We start from the raw sequence: 26,328 nt of genomic DNA, 5'->3' as shown, positions 1-26,328 counted from the left end.
ATTAGAAATATTTAATGAAATTTGTTGCCAACCAATTAAGAACTATATGGGAAAGAGTCAGTGACAGCAATGAAATAGATTATGTGTTGACAAAATTTTATTACGTATAAAAATATAAAGAAACCAAAACGCATCAAATGGCAAGCCACATGTAAGGGTTAAACAGGAACAGAAGGCACATAATGTAATTAATGAGGAAGCAAAATATTGTGTTCTTGTATTTTCTGCTAGACTTGTAGAAACATGTTCTGCCTTGCTTTTACACAAGAGGACACTTACTGAAATAAGCTTTGAATGTAGTTCAAATGCTTCCAGTCATATTTTGTACATTGAGGAAGAAGTGTGCTTTACCTGCCATCTGGTGACAGATTGAGCATGCAACTTCATGATTGTTGAAGATTGAAGTTCATTCAGCTGTGATGCTTTGCTGTGCAGTGAGCAGACCTTATTTATATAATTGCTGCTGTAGCCCTGTCTGTGTGACCTTCAGGACTGAATTACCAATCATTGACTCGTATTTGGTCAGTTGTGTAGGGACTTTTATGAAAGTTGGCCATTTTAAAAGTATCTTTGTGTTTTTTCTGGAATTCCAGCAGTATTGAAAACAGGATTTGGTCTAGACTGTGAGTAGTAGTCTGCTAACAATGGTATTAAACTACATAATTGGTTCTCAGAGTGTGGTCTGTCATCCAAAGGTGGTCCAAAATCCAAATTCTCCTTTTCAGCCCCACAGTACTACAAACACATAATTAGGCCATGGATTCAAGTAATCCATATTACTTATATTATCCTTGAGACACCACTGATCTCAGTTGAAGTTTTTAGTGATGAGAGCCATGAAGGTGCATAGGAGTAGTAGGAGGTAAATTTTGTGTGTGGTGAAGAGAAAATACCCAACACTGCAGGAAATTATCTCAGTTTTACAGGTGAAAGCCAATTATTTTGCTAACTGAGCTACAGAACTCAAAGAATTAGTTAATTTTGTTATCTTTCTTGCAGTACCTCATATCTTTATTTCTTGTTTACCAGTAAGTTAAAAATGTTGATGTGCAAGTCACTATTGTGCTGATATGATGTATTTATATGGATGCATTTAGCTCTTTATTACCACATGCTTCAATGATTAGTATCTCAAAACTATATGGTAGAAAACCCATTCACTCAGGCGCATTTTCTGTTGAAGGACATGCTCAAAAATAAGGCCAAGACAGACAGCAACAGGCAATATACTTGAACGAAACAAAGTAACAGTACTAAACCAAAACACATCTTTATTTTATAGCACACTATAATTATATCACAGCATATTGGCAGATTTGTACAAACATTTTCACTTATTTTAACTTAAATTTTAAATATAACAAGAAGGAAGACTAGGCAGTTCATAGAAGCTACAGTGTGTTCCTTGTAACTTCTGACATCATAATCATCATTACTGTCATATTTAGTAGACCCCTAGTAGTTGCAATTGTTCTGTTATAATCATTACAGAACAGACCTTGCGATCTCCCAAACTTCTTCTTCCTCTCCGTTAATATGCTGTAATTTCGGGACAGAAGAATAGAGATCTTATTGAAATTTATTTTTGGACACATTCTTACCATTTTCTTTGGAAGCATTGTATGAAATCTGTTATGTTTTTAATTTTTATTTGTTTATTTATTTTTTCTTCCCTGCAGCCTGAAATGCAGTAACCTGCTGTCAGTCACAACCACATTTATATTTAACATCTCCCATCAGTCCTTATTGTCCATACGCAATAGTCCATGAAACTTAAATTTTTTGTTCTTCCAGAACATAAGAACTGCACAGAAATAAAAAAGTTACTATATAATTTTTTTTAACATTGCATTTAACAGGTCAGAGAAATTTAGTGAAAAGTAATTAAACAGACCCAAGACTTTTCATGACAATTATTCTGTAGTCCAACTTAGGTGAAAGTATTGTGGACATTTAAATATGCCCATTAATTAATTCATCACACAAAATTGTAGTAACCATTAATAAATTATAAATATTTGTCCATTTTGAATTACTTTCTTCCTCAATACAGTCAATCTAAGAAATACATCTCCAAAAGTCTATTTTTCCACTTGAATGAGCATAATACACAACAGAATATCAGTTGTTTATGTTCATTTATCATGTGAAATACATTCTATTATTAGTACAAAACTCTGCTGCCACATGATACTAGTCTGGGAAGTGTTTTTTGAGATGATGTACAGATGACTAACAGCCTCATGTCTGGGTCGTAAGCATCTCTTCTTGTTCCAAATGTGTGTGTGAATGCCTCAATGTGATAGCAGCCTGTCGTTTCAGGGCTTTTCCTTCTATCAGCAATGTCATGGCAAGGCCTGCCAACAGCAGAGCGGTCAAGGTGCCGTTGGTAGCGATGTCTCCATGGGCACCCAATATTTCTCCACCAGCTAGAGTGAATATGACACCAAACACCTCACTGGATGCATTCAGCAGCCCAGAAGATGTTCCTTCAGGTATTGGATAGGTGAGTTCTGCTGCAAACTCATATCCGATACCCAGGTAGCCTGTCATAAAAAACCTGGAAGCAAGTGCATAGTTGATTACCTTCTTAGGGCCTCTGGCCTATGTGAAAGGGAGTGGAAGAAATATACTGACATATATATATATATATTTATTTATTTATTTTGTGACAGTCACCCTCAGTGGACTAGTGGTTAGCATCGTTCAAACCCGACTGAGGTCGATAGACTTTTAAGGGTGACAAAAATCTGTAGAACAACTTCCTTTGGAGGGGATGTAAAGCTGGCGGTTCAATGTCACAGATTGACGGCATGTAAAAGAACCTTATGAGCATGAATGAGATGTTTGATAAGCAAAATTCAGCAGCCATTTCTCACCGAAGTCCCTCCTGATTTACTACTAGATGGCTCTAATAGACATTCAAGACTGGGTAGAAATTGTGCAGAGGCAGTCACTCACTACAAAAGACAAAGAAACCTCCCACAAGGGAGGAGGCCAAGACTCGGCTTCAGGCTGTTGTGCCATAGAGTTAGTGAGTCAGTCATACATTGTGACATTTTGTATTTCTAAAATCTTAATGAATACAATAGACATGAGGTTTAAAGTGACTGAAGTAAGTCATAAACTAGACGAACCTGAAGATGATATAATTTTACATAAAATTCATTTTGAATTTCTCAAATTCTGTAAATTTGGCAGTGATATCCTCATTACTGACACTGAGGCGAATAAGCAGTGTGCATAATATAGTGTAAGAGTCTTACCCAAGAAATCCAGCAGTGATGTAGATCACCCAGATATGTCCAAGTGTAAGTGTGAATGTAAAGGCAAGCATGCCTGCCAGTGCCATGAAGTACACCACCAATGTGCATTCCCTGAAACCAGGCATTCGTGTTATAACATATTAACCCTTTGAATCTGAAGCCTGTCTAAATAATATTTAATAATTGTCTGTACTGCAAAGAAAACACAAACACTTTGCCATTAAAAATCACATGGTTAATGCTGTTTAAGGAAATAATCAATTTATATAATTCATACAAGACTCACAATTACAAACTCATGGTGTAGATAGTTCTCACTCGGATTTGAAGGGTTAAATTACACCAAAAAGGCTTCCTCTCATATCTGCCCATAAGCACCATTCATTATCATCTTCAAGCGCTGATCCCGCTGTTAACACAATGTATTTATGATCTAGCACAGGGAGTCCTGGGTTCTTATGGTAATTTTCATTGCTGGTTATCTCCAAACGCCTTGATATAAATCTCTTTTTCAGGAGATGGAAATTCAGATGAAATTATTAATTTATGTGGTATAGTCTATTCATGTCAAATTGGAGCAGAGATCTTCTGTCACTTATTCAGTTAAGATGTAAGTCCTTGCACCATTTTGCAATTGGATTACTCTCTAATACAACATTAATTACTCACAGTGAATTCAGTTTGTACATAAGGATAGCACTCACTTGAACCTATGTGTCTTATCAAGGATAATGCCCCCAGTGACAGACCCCACCATTCCTGCCAATACAATGGTGAGACCAATTCTGCCAGCATCTTCCTCTGCATTCTGCAACAGAGAGATATAAGGGTTAAGAGGTCAGACCTGGACTTGATCCTTGACCAGTACAGTAGAAAAAACTTCTTTTAAAATATGCAGGTTGAGTCAAAAGTATGTTTACAAACTTTGTGTGCGTGTTCCTGAATCAAAAATAAGAAGAAATGTTCCTATGAACATGCGGTCGCAAATGCTTCTTTTTCAAAATAATAGCCAAAAATAAGTTTCGATGTATCCCTTTATTGCCAAGAATAAGGACAGGGATGTTTCTTCATAACAGATGCTCCAATCTCTACACATGCCTGAGCACAATGTACACAAGGCTGACGGACTCGCTCGTACCACCAGGGTTTCCTCGAATCATCTGCACACGTTCCCATAGGTCATCTTCACTGTTTATGGGTGTTGCATAAACGACGGACTTCAAGTGACCCCACAGATGAAAGTCCAATGGAGTCAGGTCCGGTGACCTTGGTGGCCATGCTACTGGGGCCACCACGTCCAATCCGTCGCTGAGGGTACTGTTCATTGACGAGAGAAGTGTGCTGGGCTCCGTCGTGCACAAACCACATCTGTCTTCTTGTATTTAGTGGTACATATTCAAAGAGACGTGGCAAGTATCTTCTTCAGAATTGCCGATATGAAGGTCCTCTTAGACGTGATGGAAGCATGTGTGGACCAATAAGCATGTCGCCAACAATTCCTGCCCAAACGTTAATTGAAAATCTTTGCTGGAAGCTGGATTCACTTTGACATAAAGTCATTCACTAAAACTCATTTTTGGCTATTATTTTGAAAATGAAACATTTGCGATCCCATGTTCATAGTGATATTTTTTCTTATTTTTGATTCTGGAATATGTACACAAAGTTTGTAAACATACTTTTGACTCAATCTGTATATAATTCACTAAGCTGAACAATTATTTAATCTAGTCATTCTGGAAGCTGGTCATAACCTAACAACATTTCATTCCTGTTCTTCTCATATGTCTTTCCTTTCATTACAGCCTTCAAATGAATGTTGCAGTCAAGTAATTAGAATGCCTGCTTTGTATTTTGGAGGACCTGTGTTCAAATCCTGCCCCATAAATTGCCTATCATGATGCTTTTACTGATTTTAATCAATCCCTCCAGCAAATTCTAGGAGAGTACCTTAATTTAGGTCACAGTTGCTTCCTTGTACATTGTTTCAAATTCGTTATACATTAATCATTCTATCATTTGGCCTTGTATTAATCTAAGCTAGTGAAAGATGCCACTACGTAAACCATGAATCAGAAATCACTTACAGCCTCTGGTATTATTCTTTCTTTCAACTTGAACCAGGTATTTCAATAAAACTCACAGCAAAATATAGCAGCACTGTCTGGTTGAGGAGTGTTGACACAACATAGAACACGCCCACGTTGATACCGTAACTAAACAGGAGAAGCACAAAGTTCCTGTTGGTAAGTAGTGACTTGAGTGTCTGCAGATATGTCTGTCTGTCTGTGCTCTTGTCTGTTATAGGGAGCTGCTGTCGCAGAGATGCTTGGGCAGGGCTTGGGGGCAGTGGCGGCTCCTTCTGGAAAACTGTGCCCCACTCATATGAAGAAGTTTTGTTACACACTTTTATTTTTTATTAAAAATGGGCTCCACTTCGTAGGAAAACCACAAACTACACGACATTTGAAAGCAGAGAGCTAAGAAGAATATGAAGACCCAACCGAGAAGAGCTAAGAAGGGAATAGAGCATATTACACAATAAGTGATGCAACACTGAGGGATTAACAGATTTGAGTGAATGTATAAAGTGAAGCTTTTACAGCAACTGAAGTTGATGAAAGACTCTCGGGCTACAAGCTGCATCAGGTGGCTGAATGATGAATAAATCATATCTTCTGCCAACTTTTCGAGAGCAATCTCCGTTCTCATCCTTGGGGCTGCCGGGTAACCAGTCTGTTCCTTTGTCGTGTGCTAGCTGATGGGAACTGGTTACCCAGTAGTCCAGAGGATGAGAATGGAGACTGTTCTCGAAATGTTGGCAGAATATATGGTTTATTCACCTTTCAGACACCTGATGCGGCTTGTAGCCCGAGAGTCTTTCATCAAGATTTAAGTGAATGTTTATGAAGCATTCTTGATATTTCAACAATACAGATTAGCAGTAAATGAATTTTTGGAGATATTTACAACTTATTAAGTGGCAAGTTCTGCAAAATGAAGTAGAGAAACATCATACAAAGGATAGAAAATATTGCATGCACTTAGAAAAAATAAATAATAAAAATTTCCAAATCATTAATTCACTGGATGCCTATAAGAAGATGCTGAAGGAGAAGACCACAAGCAAGGTGGTTACAAAGAGTTTATTATCGACAATCATTAAGTATGAGAATGTGGCTAACACAGTGATGCTACTTACAAAAGAGCACGAGGCAAAGCATGATGGAGGGAGCAACTGCCATGCCATAGTAGAGAATCTTGAGGTCATGTCCAATGTCTTTGACATCCTCATGGTTACCAACTACTGCAGGTGGGATCAGAAAGCCAAGTGCCACCCCAACCTAAACAATACCAACCTAGTAACTCATGAAATTGTTAATGATTGGAATCTTCAAGAGTTCATGAAAAACAAAAGGCAATCAGTACAGTAATGTAACGCCACACCTTGACTGACTGAGGAAAATGTATATACACGAAGTTTCCTTTTCAGGCTGACAGTAGCAATATCAAGACTGATATTTTCAGAACTTGAATTTGGAATTTCTTTTGAAACTTGGTATCACTTTACAGTAAGTTCTTCTTGGGCTACCAGCCAATTCAGGTGGCTGAGAGGTGAAAGAAACATTTTCGTTCTCATCCTCAGGATACTGACATGGCTGGTAGCCTGAGAAGAATTTATTATACTTAGTTGCCTTGTAAGCTCCAGATCATACTAGTAGCACCTTATTAAATGCATACATTTTTTATTATATAAATTAAAGCCTCTTTACGGGTCCGCAGTGGCCGCGCGGTCTGAGGCATGGACCTTGTGCCGCTTGGTCGCTGGGACTGTGGGTTCAAATCCCACTCAAGCTATGGATGTTTGTCACGTTTTTCTGTGTTGTGCTGTCCTGTGTACAGGTAGAGGCTTTGCGACAGACCAATCCCTCATCCAAGAAATCCTACCAAATGTCTCTAGATCAAACCAACAAAAAGTTGGGACCTAAAGTGCTCAGGCACTTGAAGAACGGGTCGTTCCCAGAATGCCCCCAGTACTGCCTCTTTATTCTGATGGAAGAACATAAATGGCAAGTGGCTGAAATATCTGGACCTAAGAGGGCTGAGGGGAAAAATGGAGATTATTATAAGCTTTATAATTTACACAGCTTACTGAGTGCGTAGTGAAATCAAGAGTTTTCAATAATTCATATCAATATCTCCCCTCTCCAAAAAAATTAAAGGGGGCTTGAACTCCTGCTGGGCTACATATGGAAGGGTCTAGATTCTCTCTCAACTCATACGCCAGTTCCAACTGCAAACTATGAAGAGAAAAACACCTTTTCTACAAAATTCTGCACTCACTATTAAATTAAATAAGTTACGGAGATGAAATGTCAGCTTGGAGGTATCAACCAAACTTTTATGTAATTTTTACATAAGCTTACTGACAATTTTTATAGCACTTGGTGGCTCTGCAGCACAATGCTGTTTTTATGTTAAAGTTTTGACAGAGACTTCAAAGATTAACAGTGTCATGCAGTCAGCCAAAAACTGTGTGCCATCACCCTTACCTGGTTACCAAAAACTCCAAGAGCACAAGCCGTGGACACCTGTCTAGGTCCAAACCAGACAGCAGCTAGGCGGGCTGGCACCCCTAGTATGAATATCTGTGCCATTCCTACCAGTGCCTGACCAAGGAATGCCAGGTAAAAATATTCAGGGGATGCAGACAAAACTTTGAGCCACGCTCCTGTCGTCATAATGCCCGCACCAGACAGCAGTGTCACACGAAGACCCTGGAAAATTGCTCACATGAGTAATACAGGCATTGATTGATCAGGCATACAGAATGAATAAATAATGAAGAACATAGTGAAAAAAACATGCAACATATTTTTACTTTTAAGAATAAACTTCAGAGTGACTGGATGGATTAGCAACGAACCTTAATGTATCACAACAATTTACTGTAAATCTGAGTAACAAACTTCTAACATGAAGACAGTCAGGTGCTTATTATCTCTTAGATGCCACACAAATTCTGTTAAATTAAAATATATCACAGTATAAACACTCTGTACCAGCACAGTGACTGCGCACCTTGCGATCCAGAACCCAGGAAGCAGGAAACACAAATGGAATGTAGCAAGCCATGTAGATCATGGATGTCCAGTTGATGGCAAGGCTGCTGACATTGTAATACCGCATCATGATGTTGGCAATAATGGAATACTGGAGCCAGTGCATGGAGTTTGCCATGGAGCACAGTACAAATATCGCCAGCATGACCCATCGCCGTCGATATTCCCGACACTGGAGAGGTGGTGCAGTCTCCTGTTCAAGCATCACTCCACCTGTCAACACAAGCTATGTTGGTAATACTGTTACAGTGGTCTCCAAGAGTTTCAAAATAAGTAAAGTCATTTTGCATTTAGTAATAACAAAGAATTTAATTTTTTCATAGTAATCATTCTTGATAAAATCCCTTTAATTAGACTAGAAAGAACAGAGTTTTAAATGAGGAAAATACTGCTCAAGTTAATTATGTATCACTGACGAATTCTGGAAACAAGTTTTCAATGGAACTTAAGCAAGGAGCAAGGTTACTTTATTGTGTCATAGATTTATCTTTTATGCACAATAAGAGAAAGGGGTAATGAATATAATAAGCAGGCATGTTGGAATAATTGCTATGTGAAGCAAAGGGTCCATGGGAGTTGGTTTTGTGAGAGCTTGGCATATCAGGAAACATGAATTCTCCAATTGTTTTTAGTTTCTCCATACTACAGAAAGAAAATATTTCTGGCAATAAGAGCTTAGGACATTTTCAGGTCCTAACCAAAAAACAAGCCTGAGACATAATAAATACTTGCAGATGTTTTCTTCCAAAATAGTACATTACCTTTACTCATATTACATTCCACATGCCTACAAGACAGCCCAGAAAACTTGAATCTGAACTCTCACTGCCATGAAAACATCAAATCCCTTATAATATTCCAGATGCAACTTTAAGGGAGAATAGCCTTTATCTTTACTACAAACCTGATAAGATTATGTGATGTGATAAACTCTTTGAATGGTTGTGAATAACATTTTATATGCTTCAGTGTGTTTCTAACTTCAAAAGCATAGGCCTGCTTGATAAATAAGCCTCTAATAACAAAACCTGCATCTTCAACACTTCTAATAACAATCAGCCAGTTCCATCCACCTCTCATCCTGTTTCAGTGGTTGTCCAAAAATTCAGTGTGTTCACAAGATGTTCCCCTCATAATTCTTTATTTATTTTTGTTTCCTCCTCAAGAAAACCAGATCATTATCCTAACAATAAATAGCCTGCTGTGTAAACGTGCTTCTTCAGGTATCCCCACTAGAGTTAGATCCGGCGACCGAGGAGGCCGTGCACGTCCCATCCACCTTCCTGGATATGTAGTTCAACCACTGCCGGACATCTTCCCCATAGTGCGCTGGAGCTCTGACGTGTTGAAACCACAAATTCTGGCTCACGGCTAGAGGTACATCTTCAAGCAGCCCGGGTAGAAGTTTCCAGAAAATCACGACATCGTTGATCAGTCAGCCTGTCAAGTAGCAGATGGCCCACGACAATGTGCCCGACGATACCAAAACAGCCCAAACGCTGATGCTGAGCAGACTTGATACCCACGTTCGCGGATAGCATGAGGATTATCCCGTGCCCACAGATGACTGCTATGGACGATGAACACGCTTCATCCGTAATGTGTTGATGTAGCCATTCCCAAAATTGAGGCCGCAGAAGACGATCGTCTGGAAACTATGTGCGCTATGCGAACAGTGATACGGATGCAATTGCTCGTCAAGAAGAACGTTGAGGACCCTCGGTTGGGATAGTCCCAATTCTCGAGCGACATCGCGTTAGCTTCTCCATGGCTCTCGTTTCACAGCTGCAAGTATGGCATCTTCACTGGGAGGGGTCCATGTGCTGCAGGTGTGTGTGTACACGCCGTCTCACGCAGAAGCTGCTCCAGTCGTCAAACACGTTAGCGTGAGAATGACGTAGCGTGTATTCAGGTGCAGTAGTACCAACTCGACTATTTGCAGGCACCGAGCATGTCGCAGTATATGTCGTGTCAGTGTATGTATTCCGTGATAATTCATCACAACTGAGCCCTTCTATGCGTGTGTCTCGAAAACTAAGCGTCTCGGGACATAACATTTTCGTCAACTGTTTTAACAGGGAACCGCACTGTGGGAAACGTGCTCGAATTTCGTCTCTTTTGAAGTTGACAGTGTGGGTTTGTGTGTGTGTTTGCTTATAGCTCGAGGACGGATACGCCAATTTTCACCAAATGTGGCTTTCTCTCTGTCCTTGAGATCAGAAAGAGAAAATAGCAGGTTAAAACTCCAGAACAAGTGTCCACAGTTCGACTCCCGGTGAGGGCGGTTCCTGTAGCTAGGAAACTAAACACGATAGAAGAACGGTGCCAAGATTAAAGTTGTTTGTCTTGAAGAGGAGATTACAATAACAAAGACCAGAATCCATAAAACCACCTTGTTTTCAAATGCAACAATACGTATCGAATGGTCACGCTTTTGGCCGAAAAGATTGTTATGAAATGTAAACAGTTGTCGGACTTTCCCGCAAGAACTCTGCAGGCACTCTGCAAGTACGTGAATAAAAGACGGTGCACGGAAATGTTAACTCATGATAGCACTAAATTATTTATTTATTTTTAAACTATGATGATCACAGATTTTCAGTTGCATGGTACAGTATTAAATAGATAACATCGTAAGGATTTCTAGCGGATTGTACCGTCAATGGAAAGATAAAATACAGCGGGTACTTTGATCGACATACAGTGTTAGTTGTGTCTATAATGTTCTGTTTATAGAATATCCACAAAATATGTTGGATTTTCGTAATAAATATCTTACATAATTGAATTAAATAAAAATTAAAATGGGGACATACGTTTGCAATGCGGCAAATGAATGAATTAAATAAAATTAACAACTGCAATATGTAACATGAACAATTATTAAATTTTATTGGTTATAATTTGTGTTGGTAATAAATACGAACACAGTCCTTAACTTAAATTTTCTCCTATTTCTCACTTTTACTTGTTTCACTTTTTAAACATAAAATCATGATAAACTTTTCAGATTTATTTAGATCAACAGAAAAGAGTTGTGAAAGAATAAATACTTTTATATGGAAGCCATATAGAAGTATAACCACAAAATAAACTTAAAGATTAACATTGTTAATACTGAAACAATAAGTCGGATTTCTAGATAAACCGAGTTGAGCTTAGAGCCACATTACAATGGTTACGCACATCTAAAGCAAAGAAGAACTTTGTTCCCTTTTTAACCTTGTACTAATTTCATGAACCCGCCATGTACCTAATCATATCCTTTACAGATTCTTGCTGGCATGTATTACAGAACAAAGAATTTGCTATGGTATGTTTAACTTTCTTGTTTACTTCTATTACGTCGCCACATTTAGGTTCAGTGGCAGTGACTATTTTCTTCTTCTTCTCTCCTTCCTGCCGTTCCATCTGTGCTTTTATAAAGGCTTCTGACTAGAACGTTTGCACTTTGTATCCCCTGAGATTTCCTCGAAATATTTACCTTTGAAACAGTCTTCGGTAAACGGGAGACACTGTCCACAGAGATATGAGAACTGCAGCCTACACGTGCACTTGAATTCCAAGGACAAGAAAAGGTTGTTACAAAGGCATCCTGGAATGCAGTGCTTCCAGAAAAATCTTGATCTTGCAACACATTTCTATCAACTGGCAACACTGCAGCAAGATAAATTCCCTTGGCAGCATTAACGACGCTACAAGAACATTTGGGGTTATTTTGACGTTTGAAGCACCGACCTGGGATCCCCAAAAAACCTGCACGCCCAGTCACGCGCAAGGAGCGTCACTTGTCTCTGCTAATTGTTAATGTTGTATCACGAACATAAAGCCTTGTATCGACTACGCGCGGCTGCCTCGCGAGGCAATGTCCGTTGCTTTGCCTCGCAAAGTCGATACCATGTTGCCACGCGTGGCAGAACGAACACTGCCGCGCTCGAACTTGGCGCGCGTCGAGCCAAATCTGAGCGGTTCTTTGTCCCGCGGCAAAGGGATTTCACTGTGCTGTGCCCTTTCAGTTGAGACGGTCTTGTGGCGTTCCGTTGTAGCAACATGGAGAATGAGAAGTGTATAGCTCTCATACAGATTTATAAATCTAAAGAGGTGTTGTGGAATTCCAAAATTGTGAATTACCATAACAAAAGTAAACGCGAGGACGCCTGGTAGGACATAGGTGACCAAATGAAAATTCCAATTCAGGATTTAAAAAAGAAGATGACATTCGAGTGAAATTTTTAATTGTATCCTCCACTAATTCAAATGTCATATCTCGCATAAGTCTCTTTCCATATTGCATTCGCTGACGATACAATTCCTTAATCCACCAACGCACTTTTCGTTTTGGTTTCTTATTTTTTTCCATAATGTTGAACATCAACATAAAGGCAGCCGCTGCACGTGCTGTATTCATGGTGATATTGCGAGAACTGACGAACAGCGTCGATCACAGCCGAACACGGCTGCCGCGCTCGATGCTGGTAACCACGAGCACAATGAGCGAACGAACGAGTTTGCCGCGCACGAACAGGTGCGCGAGGCAGCCGCGCGCAGTCGATACAAGGCTTAAGATGAGCGCAACAGCGAATAACATTTTCCATGCAAAAAAGCAATGGCCAGAGAAAGCCCGAAATATTCTATTCTACGTCTGATTGTTATCATCTGAACCAGACTGAAACCCGAACATTGTGTGCTCTCAGGCCCAGACATGTGCAAACATCAGTCAGGATCTGAACCTTCACGCGAATGAGACAGTGTTTTGTTGAATCATCTGTTGCGCACTTAAGCAAAGTACGGGGTTGCGATGTACACAATCAGTGTTCATTTCCCGGTAGAAACTCTGGGATGTTCCAGCTCACCACTGCTTTCAAAACAGCTTTGATGCTCTCGTATTCTTCGGGAGATCTTTACCCAAATGTAAAATGTCAGAAGCGTGATTTCACCACTCACCACTAATCAGTAACCAAAGTTATGAACGAGCAGAGCCTTACCTGCAGACCCCACGTACAGCTTCATGACGTAATGCCTAGGAATAAGTTCTGCAGCTAGAAACGTTCTGTGTTACTAACGCTAACACAGCTCAGGTTGCAGTGTGAGAACTTCTACTGAAATTCAAAACTACTAGCAATATATACTACAATCACTCCTGTATTAAACTCTACTACCTAAAAAAACCCACAAAATGTGCATATATGACGCATGCAAAACATTCAAAATCTTGCATAATATTCCACCTGCAACATAATCCCGATATCCGATGACTAGTCAAGCCGCATGTTGATAATGGAATTTGGCGGACACGTGCAGAGATAATTTTTAACTACAGGGTACGAAACTTTCTTAAAAATATTAAGCCTCTCTCCACACAGTCTAATTGTTCTTTTAAAATTAACAGCGGTGCGATATTCCTCATAAAATATCTAAACAACACAGCGCGTTAACAGACACGCGCCCTCTTCTTTACCTTAACCAGGATCGCGTTGCTTTGCTGTTGCGATGGTTCAAGGCTGCCTCACTGACTGCTGACAGTGTTCCGGTGACACACAGCAGTCGCCTGGCGTCAGCAAGTCGAGGTCCCTAACTAGTTACAGTTGGTAGTTCTTCAGCTGTTATGAAGATTCATCACAGAGCTCACAAAAGCCCGCCACTAAGTCCAGTACTGAACAAATCTGTCCAGTTCACAGCTACATGCCTTGCTTATCTACGATAAATTCTGATATTGTCCTCCCATTTCAATTTTAGTCTCTTCCCTTGAGGTTTTCCAAAATAAAATGTGATACCTCGATGATTTTTAGATGCTGATGATGACTTTATTCGTTGTTCTGTACGGCATGCTGATACGAAACATGCATCTTGGACCAGCAAATTTACCTCAATTTCTCTGAGATAATATGATATGCCTGTATCGGAAGTGAAGGCAGACTGACTGGTGACAATGATGCGGTGATGAGACAGCATTCGTACCATAGGAACATTCGATCTAGCAACCGAGAGAAACAGCAAAACAAAGTGCAAGGTTTTAGGAGGATGGTGAAACGAAGGTCGACACCACGCGTTCTTAACCTAGGCACTAGACCGGGTGAGTGATTAGCCTAGAGGTGCACTCACTACACGCTACTCTTAACTGCTTGATGTTTTCAGTCTGTGTGTAGTAGCGTAAAACTCTGACGTATCGCACTTCCCACCAATAGCAGCCCTCTGGTCCAGCTGATAAGTAACATTGCCCCCGCACCGCCCCAGAAACGACTTGACCCCGCAGGGCTTTCCTCCTGGTCTGTGGACAGTATCTTCAACTGTGCACTGATAAAGAATGAACTGTACCTCATGGCTCGGAAGATTTAAAAGGATAACCTGTTTATGAAAGACTACAACGGCTTCAAAGCAACAGAATGACCAGTGCTTTGGCCATACTTATAAATTAGTCAGTTTGGTATCCCAGGTATAATGACTTCAGTCAAACAAAGCTTCTCAGCTCATAAAAGAATGGAGATGACTAGAGATGAGTCATCTGTTTCTGTTATCAATAGAAAAGCCTTAGTTGCAAACTTGAAGAATCCTAATTTCTATTATTAGGTCTTAAAAAAATTTTGTGGCAGTAGATAAGGCAGTAGAGTTCCATTTTGAGTAATCAGTTATCAGGTAAGACTTTTAATATGCATTTTCCTCTGGCTCCCTATTAATATATGGTTATACTGTTTACATCTGTTGAAAGAACTGAGAGAATAGATAACTGTATAACGTAATAGCACCATTGCAATTACTACTAGTAGTAACATTTTTGAACATTGCGGAATTACTGGTGGGAGGTTTAATAATACTGAATTTCTGCATGACCTGACTTCTAGATAAGAATTTTCCAGTGTTTGATACAGCAAAGACAAGTCAGTGATGGAAGACTACATTTTTTTGGCATTTTGTAATGCTTACGATAAATACAATGAAGAGGAACACAGAAGTTTTACTAGAAGCTAGTAGAGAGGTTGGCCTAGAAGTAAATTCAGAAAAAACTAAGTACGTGTTAGTATCTCGTCATCAGAAGACAGGCGGGCAAAATTATCTTAGGGTGTATAATAAGTCTTTTGAAAGCGTTACAAAGTTCAGATATTTGGGAACAACAATAACAAATCAAAATGATACTCATGAGGAGGTCAGGAGGAGACTAAATTCATGAAATGCTTGCTACTTCTCAGTTCAAAATATTTTGTCTTCCCGTCTGATTTCTAAGAACCTGAAAATTAAAGTATACAAAACAATAATCTTGCCTGTTGTTTTGTATGGGTGCGAAACATGGTCTCTCACTCTGAGGGAGGAACACAGATTGCATGTGTTTGAGAATCGGGTGTTGAGGAGGATATTTGGGCCTAGGAGAGAAGACGATGGGGCGTGGAGAAAACTGCATAATGACGAGCTTAAAAATCTGTACTCCTCCCCCAATTTGTCAGGGTGATTAAGTCGAGAAGAATGAGATGGGCGGGACATGTAGCGCGCATGGATGGGACAAGAGGTGTGCACCGGGTATTGGTTTGGAAACCTGAAGGGAAGAGACCTCTGGGGAGACCTAGACGTAGATGGGAGGATAATGTCAGGCGGGATCTCTGGGAGATAGGAGTTGAAGGAGACTGGATTTTGTTGGCCCAGGACAGGGTCCGGTGGAGGGCTTTGGTTAATTCGGTGATGAACCTTCGGGTTCCCAAAAACCATCTACTTAGTCGCCTTTGCTCGCTTTATGTACCAAGCTTAAGTCTTTGTGCCCATTGTACAATGTGATGGTGAGTTGGAATGATTTTAGAGATATAATGTACGGTTTATATTATCATCCTGGTTTCTGCATGGAAGGACGAAGGAGAAAGACGAATACACGTAGGACACCTTTGCACCCAGGCGAGGTAGAACTAGGGATCCAGTCATACGCAGTAACACTGTTCGGCCAGTAGATGTCAGAGCAGTATCGTGAAATCATATACATTTCACTCAACAGATGGCACGAGTAGTAATGGGTGGTCATAATGCTATAGTTGTGACGTAAACCACGAAGACAACGTCTGCTACATGACAGTATATACAGAAGTTGTCACACGTCTGCTCGCAGATTATGGCTGAAAGTAGGGCCAGACCGGCATAAAATTTTGCGCCGATTATGGGGTGTCCACATGCAAAAATAAATTGTGTGATATTACAGATAGTATCTAACGACGAAGTCTTCCTAGTTTATTTATTTATTTAACAAAGTTGTTACCAATTTTTCCTATGTACTGATCACGTGACCAGAATGCCTCCACACACAACCCCACACGGACTACTGCTCTACGAACCATCAGGAAGAAGGAACGTTGGACGACCAAGAAAACGTTGGAAGGACCAGCTGTGAGTAACCCATGGAGATGGAACAACCCAATGGCCTAATCCTTAAAGTTGTTTATGATAAAACGAGTCGAATATCGGGATGAACGATTTATTGGAAAGTATTTTGAGGCACCATCCCAATATTTTGGAAGGACTAACGAAAACCACGGCATACGTTAAGTCAGGTTACTCGCCCTTGGGGCCGAATTGTACCCTGCTTCAATACGACGCAGTGCTGCCATCGTCGCAGAAGTCGATGTATCCCTCATGTATAGACACTTCCTGTTCGAACACTTGAATCTTCTCAACGACCAGATTTTGCAACATTCCAGGTGCAGATGTCGGCCGGATCACTGTACTAATTAGTTTATGATGGTATTAGCTGTGCATGTTTCGGTCACATTGTCTTCGTAGTCATAGCCACGCCTCTGCTCATTTCTGTATCTGTGGGATCGAAGAGCTCTATCATGACGTCACCTCCTTGTAGTGAATGACGTCACAACATAGGAAAGCTCGAAAGAAGGCCTTGGGATTCGCTTTTAAAAAATTGTAATCCGTTCGAAATGTTAACGTGTTTCAGATGACGTGAAAGAGTTGTCAGAAATTTGTGGACAGTCTGGGATTTTCGGACTTTTCTGCGTTTGGTGACAACTGCGTTATGTTCCGGAGATGAACGTGTAACGCCATATATTCTAAATAGCATTTATTGAAAAATCAAAGTTTACATAACAGAGTCGAATAATTTTTATTATCGCATTTTCCGTTGTTCATTAAGTAAATGAATTCTTTTCAGGCTACCAGCAATGTACGTAAGGTGGTTTAATGAAGAACACACCAACGTTTCGAGAACCCTATTCGGTCTCGTTCTCAGGGTGCTCTGTGTCAGAACTTAATCACCTTTCCGTTTTACGATGTATTTTTTGTTATGCAACAAATGACAATACTTAAAAACAATCTCATTATACATTTCAGTTTACCGCGAGCACAACTGCTCTACGTTATTCTCCCATGAAAATTTCACCACGTCAAGCAGTTGGGGGACAATATAATTACGTAAGAATTCTGTATTAACATTTCGAACAGGTTTTCAGTTAGTATCATGTGAAAAGAGTTACCAATATCGGAACATTTCCCGCTGGATTAGAAGCAGAATGAATAACGAAAACTACAATGCACAATCTGTAGGTTCGTAAACGAACTAAAATAAATAGGACAGTCCAGAACGCGACACTAGAGCGACCTTTGAAGGAAAATAACAATTAAAAGGTGGGAACTAAAGAATCACGACATGCAGGTGATTAAACACACCGCCGTTCCGAGGTAAAGAACTAAGTTCACAGCGGAATAAAACAAACAGATGTTTCATCTCAACTGTGACATCGAGAATAGACCGTAACGGAAATTCAGGAGAATTTGCAGGTGTGAAACTGATCTGCAGGCCAGTGATGAAATTTATTTTCACGAAGCATCAATACCTTATCTGCTGTCACGGCAGAGTCTGCCGCACAGACCCACCGAGTTACAGGCAGTTTCACTGCCTCGCTCTATCACTTTGAGACTCCAGGAACTACAAATTATGACCTGTAATGTTGTATTAGTCAAAAAAATCCACAGGCGTATTAATCGTTTCCCGCTTTACACGTTTTCGATATACGCTCAGTGAGTTCATGATGAAATTAGAAGAATAAATTCCGTCTGATTTCCAAAACTGAAGATAAAAATATACAAAACTGCAGTTTCGCTGGTTGTTTTGTGGATGTGAAACGTAGTCCCTTTGCTGTGAGGAATAAACATGAATTACAAAGAAATTCTCAGGAGAACAGCTGAGTGCAAAAACAATCTATGATGCTACATAACAAGACATTCTGTTCCCAGGACAGCAAAGTCCGGGTAGAATGGGGGAGACAAGAAGCAACTGCATAATTTTGTTGGGGATACCTATTGGGAAACAGCAATTCAAAGACCGAGATAGGATGAAAGAAAAACATACGCATATCAGAGAAGTGTTTGGAGTTACGAGATGGGATGTGAACGGAACTGGTCCAGAATCGTGCCCAGAAAAGTGGTAACTCCGGATTCTGCCACTAGCCAACCTGTTCGCTATTTTTATCACGTCTTCGTCTGTGTCCGGACAATAAAGCTGTTGTGGCGTAGTTCTTATGGCTCTCATTATTTTCATGCAATAGATACAGACCGTCCAAAGTCACCGTCTTAGAACACAGAGACGCCTCGCCTGTCACGGGACTCTGATGTAGTTCAACCGAGAGCCTGCGCCCCACATTAACATTTGAATTGCTAATAGTAGTGAGTAAGACCGTCGTGGTGACGTGGCGTGACGTCACGTTACTTGTGACCGATACAGGCACACAACTGTAAAAGCAAGATTCACACCGACACGAATTATCAGAGCGCTAAATGTAGCGTGCAGAACAGTGTGGACGTAAAAACCAAAGCGATTGTGACTTCGCATTTTAAATTATTGTCCCTCGACAGGAGATACATGTCGAAAGCATACGTATCGCCCGTCGCTATCTTGTGTGCAGCACATCATAATAGATAGAAATAAGGTTAAGATAAGAATAAAAATGAAGTAGTAAGTCTGTGCAAAATATAGAACATGTTGTATTCAAGGACATTTCAATCACCGACGTCACAAACTGATTACTTTGGTGTGAACACAGGCCACATGATATCGCTTACTGTCCATTCTTTGTTACCGGTCACGTCGGTGTTTCGTGCGATCAGAATGAAACAGACATAATTTTGAGTTGTCGCCATGTTGCGATTTTAAAATTTGTTCAGAAGTTCGTATTATTAATCTATCTTGCTTCCGCCTCGAAGCAAGCGAGACGACACAGCAGACCACAGAAACAAGTTCCTTGATAGCTGTGTCATATCGACGGACAGGAAGTCCAGCTCGGTATTTAGCGGTCACACGGTTTGAATAGTGTATAGTGAATTGTCCTTCAGTGTACTGAGTACCGACCGCGAACATGCATCTGCCCTTTCGTGCAGTGGTCTGTATGGGACGAAATTTTAGAAATTTACCCGGCCCGAAGACCATTTGACCTGTCCGAGTCCAATGTTTACCTTCAAATATGTTACCCTACTTCATTTCATTCAACCTGAATGAGGCCCGATATGTTTAAAATCTACCCCGACTGTGGCAGCAATAATACATATTTCGTCTAATGCCACTTTTCCTTGAACGAATCTTTAACTACGTTCTACGGATATCTGAGGTTATTGACAGATTTTAGGAACGGTACAAAGATATAGGATGCCAATTTGTAATGTGTTATCTCGAACTATTTCCGAGAAAGTTAGTCTGTGGTATCTGAAGATGGCTGTCTTATGGATCGTTGAGCCGTGTAGTCTAGCAGAAGGTTACAAACGTTTCAGAAGTCCTTGCTGCCTCCATCATCAGGGCGATGAGTGATTACATGGTGCAACAACCCAGAAGACAACCATCTTCGGACTCACCGCCGTGAAAACCTATAATCCTACTTATTTGTATTTGTTTCCGGAACCGAACTGTCACCTGCATAGTATGAGCGAAACTGTGGAATAACGTTTTATTTGCGAGAAAAGAATGCCTGAAGAAAGCTCGTAATGTTCTTCAACCGAACTCGAACATTTTCTGTGCTACCACGCCAGGCCCGGGTCCATGCAGACCTCTACATTCATTAACATACGAACAATATAAATAAACTGAGAGCTGCCTGTTGTTACAACCGAGGTTCTGGAAACCGAGTTCCACTGGCACAACCACTGCATCTGGTATGGAAGAAATGCCTACCACTAGAGAAATAAGTTCTCAAAGTGGTAGGTATTTTCCCCGCATATCATTTGTTTTAGTTGAAATTCATAATTCACCGTTTACGGTTTTGACACTGTTGAATTACTAGTTTCGTATGGAATTGCAGATCATTTCGTAAAACTACTGGAAGCCAATTTGTTTCACACAACTCTGTAAGAACTCCGCGTTTTTCTGTTTTGTCCTGTGTATGGGTCTTAAAATGGGCCAATTCCCCATCAAATGAAATACAAAACTTGACACTTGGAATTGGGAACAATAAAAAATAATAGAAAACGCAAGAAACGGAAACAACTTAGCAATTTCCGCCCTTCCGGTTTCCGTCATGTCCCCCCGTCAAAGTTGTTTCTCTATGCTGCGGCAGAGACTAAGCATGCGCATGCGCGTGGCCCAGCTATATTTTGCGCTAGCCGTCGCTGGGCGTGTATTGTGGTGTTTGCAGTGCCCAGGAGAAAGGAACTATCATCGTCCATCATGGTGCAAGGTACGTTATTATGTTGACCTGCTTGGTTTTGATTTATTATTTTCTTTCTGTGGTGACAAACGCGTGTGATTTGTGAATCGAAATTAGGATTACCGTTGAAGAGAGAGTAATTCCAAAAACAGAAACTCCGCTTCGGACCGTTATATTTGATAATTGTTATTTAAGTAGTAATGCATAATGAAACGATAAGTCAACATGGCAGAGGCCTGAATCTGTGAGTCTTGATGCCAGGTGAGGAATGTGGTTTCTTTCTTCCCATATGTTGAAATTCCCCATACGACTACAATATATGTCAACAACTGAGAACAAATCATTGCAATAATAGTATGCGGTGTGTCTTACCGGTAAACACGCAGCTTTGTTGCCCGCACAGCGATCCTCCGCCACTTTCGAAGGAGTTGCTTTCGTGGCCACTGACACATTTTGCTGGCACCTGCTGTTTCAAAATATCGCCACCACCGCAGCAGTGTTTTGCATGGAATTTCCTACCGTTTTCTTCAAGGAATGTTTGAACAGTAATATTTCAGCCGACAAAGAAATAAAAGTGGTTCAGATATGAATGAATCGCATTGACGCGGAGGATGTAGCGTCCAGTCGGAAGGTTGAATTTATTCGTGCGATGCGGTGCAGTTCCAGAAGACAATCCGCCATTACGACTTTGACGTAATAAAGATGTCTGTCTTCGGGTTTGGTTGCACGTAACGAACAGGTCAGGAAACGGAAAATTGACTCAGAAAATACATGAACGCTATTTCTAAACGGTAGCTGTACGTATGTATAAATCCAACAACGGTACAGACGAACTAGTTTCAGAATTTCGTTATAGTAGTCACTGAATACACGAATATAAACTTTTTTACTCACATGTATCATGAACGTATCGGAGGAAGAATCTGAAAATTCACACAAACTCAGAAATTCCGACAGTTACGAAATTTAATTGTTTTTGGCAAGGGAATTCCATTCCAATTAATTTATCTCTGTGTCTTCAGGCCCATTCTTACATTAATAAATACCAACATGGTCTATTGTATGTGAACGTCAGTTTGTATTAACGATCCTTCTGCGTTTTCCCGGTAGTGGGATTTGCAAGGCGCAAATTGTGAACGGATTAAAAGGTTCCCGCCCTCTTTATTGGAAACTTACAGCTTGGTGAGGCATACCTTGAGTTAATTTTATTTTGAGATTCGAACAGGAAAATTAAATTCCATTCGATGCAAACATGGGAAGAATGTCCTCACGTTATGACAAGAAAATCTGAGGCGGTTATCAAGCGAACCATATTGTGCTCTTCCGTGAGGTCTGTTGCGTTTGGAAGATACGGAATGAGCGATTCAAGTATCGTGTGATGCCTCGGGGTTAGCAGTTCATATGGCGTACGACGTAGTGCGTAGGGATTTCGTGGTGTCATACGGAATGTGTTCACCGGTTTAGTGCTGTGTTGTGTAGCCAACTTCTCCGGCACAACTATCTGTGGACAGCCTGACAGAAATGTCTTTGAAGGAGAATTATTTCCATAAGAGTGACAGCATTAAGGAACGCAGAAAATTAGGCATTCACTGCTGTCTTCTAGGTTTCTTTAATCAAGGATTAGAGTGATTGTATGTGTGAGAGGGAAGAAATTAATATAAAAATCTTGGAGCACGTTCTGGAAACGTCATTTGGAAGGCATATTGATTGGAGGGTAATACGAAAGGGATGGAACTGTAGTTGAATTCAAAGTGCCTTGGTTATAGTTTATCAGATACAAGATACATACCACAGACACCGGTATCACAAAATCAGAAATAGTCTCCGTTGAATTTTTGTTGAATATATTTGTACTTCAAATTACTTTGCGCATTCCACCGTGACCTTTACAGGCAGTTCGTAACGGTCACGGTGGAAATGTCTCAGGTTTAAGTTCTGGATACCAGTTCAAATACTGTAGTCGAGTCACATGCGTTTTCAATGCAAGAAGAATCGCTGTGAATTTTCTAGAATTGTGACGTCACCCACACACTAAGTTATTTGCCGATCCCAGCACTTAATTTGAACCCGTTAGTAGTTTCGGTTGTGAGGCGGACGGACAAGACCCCCCCCCCCCCCTCGGGGGGGGGGGGGGGGTAGCATTCATTACTCGCGTGGAACTGTGCCAGGTATGTGAGGACGAGAACTGGATCGGGTCCAGGAGTAAGGCGGAGAGCTTCTTGGAAACTTGTACATTTATCGATTTAATGGGGAGATGTGCAGCGCTCGCAGGGGGAGAGGATCATCATTCAGTCGGGTAGCAACCTCGGGAGACCGATATTTTGGCTGTGTTCCTATATTTCGGTTATCCTAGAAAGATGGTTTGAAACAGTTCAAAATTGCCTTTTTGCAATCATTTCTCGGTTCGTGATCGTCCCTGTCATTATTCTGCCATGTGCAAGGAAACAGGAAACGGGTTTTTGCTCTTTATGTCATTAACTATTCAATAATTTGCGCATTACCACAATTCTCACTGATGCGTCAGTTGATGCGGTACCAACCTGCGACCTGCACTGAAGTTGTAATTTTAGTTTAAGGAAACCCCGGTCATGAAGCCAAAATCGAACTTCATTAAATACCTAAAAATGACCCAGGTAAAAGAAAACGTAGTTCTCTGTGTTTATTTCGGTACAGGGGAGTAGAGGCGTGGCTCCACGAATTCTTAACCTCGTTTGTTCCTGGACGTGAACGGTCACTTGCACGTCACTGGTGTTGAAACTGCCCTCTACTTCGTAGCGTTAGCTATGAGCTGGATGACCGCGGTTTGGTTCCCAGCAGCGGCAGAAGTAGTTATCTTTGCCACCACTGTCAGCCTCTTTCTTATCCATTGACGATCGGGAAATGTCGTTACTCTGGGTTAAGGTGGCGTGAGTCTTGTCTTCGACTTACTGATTCACTCCACTGAAGATGAGTAATAGCTGAATATGACGTCATATTATAAGCGCTATTTGAGAAACTTATCGCTCAAATCGGATTATGAGATGCTACTGTCACTGTCCCGTGATCGAGTTACGTCATACAAATGTGGCGAATTGCCGGAATTTCCAGCCGAGTTCACAGACATGCGTCGAGATATTGAGAACATGTTTATACTATTGAAATTGAATGGCAGATAACAGGGAAGGTCCCTTCCAAGCTTCTTGTTACATTCTTATATCCATAACGTTAAAATTCCGAATCATAGGAATTGGTTATTTTTTCTTTGTATTATCAGTAACATTCATTCTTAACCCTTGACTTTGAGCTCTCAGTAGGGCAAGCTTTTCCAGACTGACCTTGCTAGAAACGATGTAAACATAATAATGTACCGAAATACTTTTGTCGATCGAAGTCCATTAAATTCTGTCCTATGTGTTTGATTACAAGCGAGAAAATAAAACGCCATGGCGTAGCCTCCAGAAATCAGTTACTTGACAAATGGTTATATCAAGAGACGAATTCTGGAGAATATAACGCGGCAAAAATGGTGAAACGTTTCCCCAATGTTTAATTAACGACCATACCACGAATACGCGTGGAGAAGTGGCTCCAAGCTTTCGCAACTTCGGCACTGCGTGCATTACAGCGATTTTACCCCCTTTAGTAAAAAGGTACAACAGCAAAGTTACGAGAATTCCAGTTTCGACTTTGGCAAAAATACGGATTCGTCTCTTTGCTACCACGCTAGATCGGCTCTACGCTCCTACCCAGCGGGCACCGGGGTAAATAAGCCGGAACGTGAAGCTGACCATACGTCCAGTGAGTGCTCAGGTTACGAATGCTTGGCTTTCGACGTCCACAACTCAGGAGGCGCGGTATATTACCTGGTTTGAGTTCAGGCTGGTGCACGGAGGATGGCCTTGATTTACCTTCCCTCAGCACACGTAATGCTCCCTCATCTACATAAGCTCCGTAGTTGATGAAGCGATGTTCGGCGGATCCGTCCAGCAGGCGCTGCTTCTCCATGTTGCTGCTGTGTTACGACTGGCGCCCGGTTTGGTGACCCGCGTGGTCCCTGACCTGTGACGTCATGTCGGGCGCACGTGACCCACAGCTGTTGTTCATCACCTGAAAATGGGTCTTTGCATTTCAACATGGCGATGACCAAACATGAAACACTGCCCTTGTGCTTTTCCCAGCGTGTTTTTTTTCTCCCAAAAATGTTCATCTCTCTTAATAACCTTCACCTTCTGCATTAGTTAGTCCTCGTTCTTCCCAGTCTGTTTTCTCTCTGTTTTCATTTTATTTTCGTCATCCTCTATCTATTCAGCTTTATTTTTCTTGTCTTCAGGGATTTGGCAGTTGGATGCATGTACCGGTCACAAAGTCCTCATATTTCTCGTCTCAGAAGCACCCTAATTTTTTTATTTTTCTACTCGAATGACCACAATCCGCACATATGTACTTTCGTATATTTTAATTATTTGCATGTTGGATTATAAAAGATCTCAAACTAGATTTAATCTGCTCTAAATTTCGCCAAAACTATTTCCTTCCCAAAATATTTGTACTTTCCCTTGGTTTCGGATTTTTTCGTTGCCGAATTTAGTGTTACATACGCTTTGGCATAATCGAATAGAACACCATAAGTCCTGTCCGTTCGTGTCTGTTGCACCTTCCACCTCTCTCTCTCTCTCTCTCTCTCTCTCCCCCCCCCCCCCACTGAGGTCACCCACACCGTGTAATCGGGCAACCCTCATTCAGGCCTTCCCCAAAGATTTAACTTGTTCTCCGAGGGTTCTAAATCTTCTGTACCTCCAATCTCCGGGGTTTGCCTCAACGGGCTATCACCCAAGACCCCCCCCCCCGCCTTCCCCCTTTTAGGGCTTTGCCCATAAGACGTGCTACAAATTAAGACTTATTTATTTACGTGAGTACATGAAGAAATCGGTAAATGGAGCCTTTCTTTTAACACCCCTGGCTTATATATTACACAGTACAGCTGTTTGTATTTCAGTGAAAGAAGGAAATAAATATCGGCTTTTTAAGAATGCGCCTTCAAAACGGACTACGTGGTTCGCTTTGGATAGACTTTTCTAAGTGGTGTCGTTAGAACTCATTGGCTCGGCGCCTGTGTATTTGCACCGTTCACTGCCAGTTGGGTGCTAAATACGAACGTTAATTAACTGGTCCGAAGAGACGTTGCTGATATCCAGACTACGTCTTGCGACTGGTTGAACTGTTAAGAGTGCTACGTTCTGCGAATAAAATCAAGATCTGGAGGGAAATTTAATTTTTTTTACGTTACAAATATTTTGATACGGGATAGTGACTAGCCACGGGCTAGACGACTGAGGTTCGATCCCCGACGGG

At 41.0% G+C, this 26,328-nt stretch overlaps 2 protein-coding genes across 8 annotated transcripts in view; one reads left to right on the top strand and one right to left on the bottom strand.

Moving 5' to 3' along the window:
- Positions 1-1,254: 1,254 nt before the first annotated feature.
- Positions 1,255-25,001, bottom strand: LOC110834136 (choline/ethanolamine transporter flvcr2a). Of its 7 annotated transcripts, none has more exons than XM_022072985.2 (8): positions 24,840-25,001; positions 8,349-8,602; positions 7,820-8,044; positions 6,469-6,610; positions 5,410-5,636; positions 3,971-4,074; positions 3,267-3,377; positions 1,255-2,560 (listed from the first exon to the last, which is right to left on the bottom strand). In XM_022072985.2, the coding sequence occupies exons 1-8, from the start codon at positions 24,979-24,981 to the stop codon at positions 2,242-2,244; spliced, it is 1,524 nt and encodes a 507-aa protein (XP_021928677.1). In that variant the 5' UTR covers positions 24,982-25,001; the 3' UTR covers positions 1,255-2,241. The 7 variants fall into 7 exon arrangements, with proteins under 7 accessions (XP_021928677.1, XP_021928702.1, XP_021928712.1 ...); XM_022073010.2 differs by lacking the exon at positions 24,840-25,001 and adding an exon at positions 21,370-21,767; XM_022073020.2 differs by lacking the exon at positions 24,840-25,001 and adding an exon at positions 13,848-13,917.
- LOC110834161 (uncharacterized) overlaps positions 20,892-26,328 on the top strand; it is a 29,809-nt gene continuing 24,372 nt past the window's right edge. Inside the window, exon 1 of the mRNA XM_087357709.1 lies at positions 20,892-21,027. Coding sequence (XP_087213835.1) covers positions 21,018-21,027 — 10 coding nt within the window. The 5' untranslated portion in view covers positions 20,892-21,017. The remainder of the gene's footprint in view (positions 21,028-26,328) is intronic.

The sequence above is a fragment of the Zootermopsis nevadensis genome, unplaced genomic scaffold (assembly GCF_977971745.1).
Source record: "Zootermopsis nevadensis isolate Lab colony 2312 unplaced genomic scaffold, Znev_1.0 Znev_ptg000028l, whole genome shotgun sequence".
Lineage (NCBI taxonomy): Eukaryota > Metazoa > Arthropoda > Insecta > Blattodea > Termopsidae > Zootermopsis > Zootermopsis nevadensis.
This window is presented reverse-complemented; position numbering and strand designations above follow the sequence as displayed.